General features: G+C 57.9%; 1 protein-coding gene across 1 annotated transcript; it reads right to left on the reverse strand.

Moving 5' to 3' along the window:
- Nucleotides 1-97: 97 nt before the first annotated feature.
- On the reverse strand, nt 98-4,683 carry MEPCE (methylphosphate capping enzyme). The gene is made up of 4 exons (XM_061153568.1): nt 2,503-4,683; nt 1,095-1,313; nt 807-933; nt 98-691 (listed from the first exon to the last, which is right to left on the reverse strand). Exons 1-4 carry the CDS (start codon nt 4,165-4,167, stop codon nt 639-641), a joined length of 2,064 nt encoding a protein of 687 aa, XP_061009551.1. The 5' UTR covers nt 4,168-4,683; the 3' UTR covers nt 98-638.
- Between the last annotated feature and the right edge of the window lie 1,362 nt (nt 4,684-6,045).

A 6,045-nucleotide genomic window follows, 5' to 3' on the forward strand; every position in this document is an offset into this window, starting at 1 on the left:
CTCTTCCTTAAGACTATCGTTGGGGCAGAGAGGAAGCACATGTTCTACCAGGAGCCACCATCTATGCCCCCTCAAACTACAATGTGCCAAACACAGGTGTGGGGGCCACTGCCCTAAACATCAAGTTTATTGTGCTGTTCTCACATTCTGAACCCAACCACCTCTCCCTGTGGGGGACAGCAGAGGGAAGGATTTTCACAGTACCTGCATGCCTCCCCACCGCTGTCCCCCTCTTAATCCTCAGCCCATCTATCCGTGGTCCGTTGAAACACAGCTGAGGACAAGGGCTAAGGAGAAATGAGTCTCCTTGGTAGAACAGGAGGAAGAGGCCAGAGAACTTGATACCCCCCACCTCCCATGCCCTAGGAGAACAGAGGTCAGCAAACAGTCCATGCCATCCAGCCCAGTGGGCTGGGGGAGAGGAAGATGGTGGTTCCAGCACAGCTGGGCTTGCTGCTTAGGTGCCAGAGGTGTAGGGAAGAGGCTGGGGCAGCAACACAGGAAAAGCTTTCTCTGCAGATCCAGGAGAGGAAACTATTTTTGGAGCCAGAAAGGAAAGACCTTGAGATACTTTCCTCTCCCCCTAGGTCCTTTGGAGCAGCAGGCAGCTTCTTCACACTTTCTGTTCAGGGGGCCACTTAGTGGCTGGGGGACTGGGCCTTGTGGAACAGGTACACAGGACGCTGGAAGCCTGAGAGAAGAGTGTGCACTCAGGAGGGGCTGGCAGGGCCTACAGACCCCACCACCGGTCTGCACCCTGCACCGGCACTGGCTTCCCTTCCCCTGACAAAAGAAGCCAGCCTTACCTCTGGAGGTGTTGTTGGGTGTGGCCACGAGCTCATAGCTGGAGAAGCCCACCTCTGGGGATGTCAGGTAGGAACTGAACTGCTCTGGCTTCAGCTGAATTCGAAAGTAGTTTTTGTAGATTCTTTCCTAGGGAGAAAGGTAAGGGACCACTTCAGCTTGCCTTCTCGGCTGGTGAAGGATAAGGCCCACCAGGGGGGGCCTTTTCACCTTCTTCAGAAAGTCTTCTCTGCTTCCTTGCCTCAACTAAAGGAAGGACGGCCCCAGTTTCCACAGAAGCCCCCACTCACTGTGAGAGTCTTTCTCCGGCCGTAGGAAGACCAAGGCTGGGGCTCCAGGACTAGGATGCCCCCAGGACGCAGGTGCCGATAAATCCTGCGAAACATGCGCTTCAGCCCCTCGTCTCCCCAGTTGAGATGTACCCACTTGGTGAGGCTGAGGCAGAGCACCACATCATACTCGGGTTTCTGGGCCTCCACCAGTTCGTCTCGATCAAGCACATAGTTACCCTGAGGGCGAGAATTTGGGGTGAGAACAACAGAGGTGAAAAAGAACCACCGCCCCTTCACAACCCACTGTGCAGCCTCACTTTAGTCCTGGCCAGTCTTCTCTGACACTCCTCAAACAACTCCCAAGTGGCACCCTCTTTGTCTCATTTTCTTGCTCTGTATTGGTGGTAAGCCAAACATAGAGGGAGCCTGAGTGATTTTAAATTTGAGCAAATTATCCACAAGGTAGTCAAAGCTAAGGTCAAATTACAGAGAAAGAACGCTGGCTTCTCCGAGGATCCTGTTCAGTACTTATTCCCACCCCACAGGCATTTAAGCTGAGAGATTCAATGTTCTGCAAAGGGCCCCAACTCAGGTTGAAAGGGAGACCTGTGGGTTCCTTCCCTAGGTGGGACTGTCAAAGTTTCAGGCCTATTCCTTTTTTCCAGAGAAATGAAGACCTCCATCCCTCAGGAAACCTAGATGATTAGCTCATTACCACCCCTCTGCAAAGTCCATTCTTATGGGTGTGACTGAACACACTGCCAACTATTCCTGTAGGTGGACTAACTAAAGCCCACATGGGGGCCCATGTGCAGTCAGGGGACAGATACTTAAGACTCGGTACTCTCCTACACGCTTCCCCATCCCACCATCTAGAGTCAGTGTGGTAATGATCTAAGGCCAAGTCACTTGGGTTCCTGGCCACTGACAATCAACTCTGTGTGTAACACAAATGAGGTCCCTATCAAAGGACAGAACATAATTAGCCAGCCACTACCCTAATCCTCCTCCCTATCCCAAGACATTCAGTGTCTGACACCCATCCCTTCAGGCACCTACAGAAGGCTGGAGGACAAGTTTTCATCTGGACCACATCCCCCAGTGAGTATGAGCAGCAGGCCCCAAAGGAAGTTGGATGGGTCTAGATACTGCCCAGGAGCAGAGCAAAAGGAACCTGCCCTTATCCTGGGGCTTCTGATCACGAGCAAGGACGCCAGGTACAGCCCCAGCCTTTCCAAGTTATAGGAGGACAGATACACCAAAATGGAATCGATTGCAGATTCAGACCATTCTCTTGAGGACCTGGCTTCTCCAGGGAGGGGTCATGCACAGGAACCCTCTGGGTTATAACCGCCCCCTGCCATGTTCTCATTCACTCTCATCTTCATGCCTGACCCCTGTCCCAGGAGCCTGAGGGCCCTCTTACCGTGACGAAGACAACGTTGTTGGGGAAGACCGCTGTGTCGGCTCCATCCAAGGGCACTTGGGGTGCAGCGATGGGACCACGGCTGGCTGTCAGTGAGGCTGGGAAGTAGCTCCTTTTTCGGACGGCTGCGGTCCCTTCCTCACTCTCTGCTCCTGGGCCCCCCTCAGAAGTCTGGGGTGGCAGACGCAGCTCTTCAGACAGGTAGTGTCGGATGTTCTGGCGGGCTGAGTGGATGAGCTGCGCATCGATATCCAGGCCCACCATGCGGGATGGGCCCCACTTACAGGCAATGCTCAGGGTTAGGTGGCCCACATTGCAGCCCAGATCGAGGACGTCCCGACCCCGAAACCACTCAGGCTTCAATACCCGAAGGCGCCCATCCTCACAGGAAGGATTGCGGTACCCATAGTACTTGCAATAATTCCCATACTGGAACTTGCACTGTTGCCTTTTGAAGGTTGCAGCAGGGAGTGGCTGGGGGTGGTGGCGGCCCCCCCCACTCCCTCGGCCCTTTTCCTTGGAACCCTGGCCTCCACCCCTAGCCCCTGCCTCTGACTTGCTGGAAGTCCTGCGTCGTTTGCGATGTCGTGAGGAGGAAGACGGGGGCGCAGAGGTAACTGAGGCAGCTGGAGGGGCTGAAAGGGAGCCTGAGGGACCCTGGAGGGCAGATGGAAGGGGAGACACGACCTCATCCCTGCAGTTGATGGCTGTGTTGAGTTCATAGGGTTGGGGGGCATCCCGGTTCTGGCCCCCATGCTGCTGCGTGGTGCCCTCCCCGTGGAGTGAGGAAGTGGGGGGTGCTGTGGGCAGCGCGGAGTGGCTATCATTCCCTCCCGCTGCCTGCTGCTGCTGGTGGTGGTGCTGTCCCCGGTGTCTATGCCGCTTCCGACCAGTCTTGAGTGGCGAAGCAAGGACAACTTGGGCCTCATCAGTGCAAGTATTGAGACTGAGAGGGTCTGTAATATCTTTGGGGATGAGGATCTCCACTGGATCTCGCCCCTTGGCCGGAAGCGGAGATGACTTAGGGGTCTCCGCATTGAGTGCACGGCTCACTTCCTCATCCAGGAGACTATTCAGGTTCAGGGGATCAAAGATATTGCCCCCCAGGAGGAAGTTGGAGGGTAAGACAGAGTCACAGTCCGAATTAACCCGCCTGCGTCTCTTGAAGGCCGGATGTTTGAAGCCTCCACCACCTCCCCCTACATGACAGCTATTTCTCCTCTTGCCCCCACCTCCCCCAGGGGGCCGGTGGGGCTGATAGCCATTCCGGGGTCGAGGAGGAGCAGGGGGGCCCAGTTCTGTTCCGCCTCCTCCCCGTCGCTCCTCCCCCACGTCCGGGGGAGCGGCTCGCCCGTGCGGATCCGACAAGCAGGCCTCCCCGTGTGACTGCGCCGGGGGGCCGCCCCCTCGTTGCTGCTGCTGTGACTGACCGCCTCGAGGGGTGGATGCAGCCCCGGGGCTCTCCTTGCCTGCCCCAGAGGCCGGGGATCCCGCCGAGTGAGCGCGCGGGCCCGGCGCACGCTGCGTCCCGCCGCGGAGCTCCCCGGAGGCGGCCTCTCGGTGCGATTGCACCGTGGGGCCGCCCCCTCCGCCCGACTCATCTTTGAGCGGCGGCGGTGGGGCCGGCACCAGAAACGGCTCCTTCTCCGCCGCCATCTCGATCATTTCCTCCCCTTATTCCGTTCCAGTCGAGGGCAACCGGGGTGGGGGGGGGCCGGGGGCTTAACCCCCCTTCCTAGACCACGCTCCCTTCCCCTCCTCCTTCCCCGAGTGCGCGCGCGGTGCTGCTCGTCTCCCCTGGTCTCGCGCCCAAGCGCCTCCCCGGAAAGCTCGCCCCACTCGCCCGCGAGACCAAAACAAGATGCCCGCGAGACCCGAACAACTCGAGGACTCAACCGCGCGTGCGCCGACCCCTTTCTCCTCTACCACTACCGCTCCGGCGCGAGCGCGCACGGCTGGGGCGCGTTCCTCGCTCCCTGGAATCACGCAGGCGCACTCCGCCACCACCCTGGTTGCGCGCGCATCGAAGTACGAACCAACTTAACGGCTCCGGGAGTTTAAATATAGCCCTTCTCAGCCCGCCCCCCACCCCCAGAAGCCCACCACCCCAAACTGACACCCTACTTCCCTTCGCAGCTATGTCCGTCCCTACTGATATCCTTTTGTCTCTGCCGCGCGATCCCACCCACCGTAGGCGGGGGACGGGGAGCTGGTGTGAAAAGGTCTCCTTGACACCCGACCCTTGTTCCTGAGGAATGAGTCTCAGCGGTCTCCGCCCGGCTCTAAACCCAGCAACCTCCCCACCCCGCCTCCTTCCTCCCCCTAGCGAGCAGCGCCTGCGCACACCCTTTTGGGCTTGCGCGGGTAGATGCAGCACGTGCTGGAGATGACGCCCCGCCCTCCGTGCTAGGGGCGGGGACTGTTACGTTACTTCCTCGGTTTGGAACACGCAACATGCGTCAGCACGATTCGGAGGGGCGTGGCTAAGGGGCGGGGCTGTTTTTATGAATTATTCATGATCCGGTTTCACCCTGGTGACCACCTATTTAGAAAGGCTTCCGAGGGAGCGGAGGGGTGCACCTAAAAAGGAGAGGAGTGGAAGGAGCGGAGCATATTGACCGTCTTCCTACGAACTGTTCTCAGTATAACACGATACATCATTTTAACTCATCCCCCCCTGGAAAATAGTCTCTGCTGAACTGGAAAAAGAAAAAACAAGCACTAAAACAGACGATGTTGTCTAACTTCCTCTTCCCCCTAAACGGCCGCGTCGTTCTCTCGCTCCTCTGCTGTACCCCCGATCGCGATCACCTGGGGACACCACGCCCTCCTCTCCGCCTCCACACCCACCTCCCGAACACCAAAGCCTCCGCCCACCACCCGACGCTTGCGCACGAGCCCCTCCCCCAGCCCGCGGACAGCTATCCGACGCCCACTACAGCTGCCAATAGCAGCAGTACACCCAGCACCGCCGCCCCCCCTCCCCCCACTCCGCACGCAGGCTTTCCCGAGCACAGGCTGCGGCTCCGGGCCGCCTTATATAAAAACGAATGTGGGCGGGGAAGAGATTTCGGTCCGCTTTGGGGGCTCCCTGCCTTAGCCTATGGGGAGGAAGCTACTGGACGGCCTTCCCACTGGGTGTTTAGTGGCTTGATCTCCTTGCCAACAGCGCTTGGGGTGCGGGTCCTGTGGCTGAGAAAAGGGAGGAAGACGCGAGAATGGGGTTAAGGATAGATCTCAAATAAAATATCAAAATAAGGGGATGAAGGATACTAAGAAGAATGCGAATGAGGGCACGAAAAGAGGATGGAAAAGGCAGTCTTGGGCAGAGAGAGAAGTCAGTAAAAGGAAGATGTGCATCTTGAAACATCAGGCGCTACGGCTGCCACCTAAAAAAAAAGCGAGGCCAATGGGGATTATGGGATTTGTAGTTTTACGGGGTATTCAGTTGGAGGATGGCGGCAATAACTGCTGCGCAAACGCAGAAACGGCCACCAACTGCGCATGCGCATTAGCCCTTCGAGCACGCCGCCGGAGGAGGTG

This window comes from Dama dama, chromosome 10 (genome assembly GCF_033118175.1).
Source record: "Dama dama isolate Ldn47 chromosome 10, ASM3311817v1, whole genome shotgun sequence".
Classification (NCBI taxonomy): domain Eukaryota; kingdom Metazoa; phylum Chordata; class Mammalia; order Artiodactyla; family Cervidae; genus Dama; species Dama dama.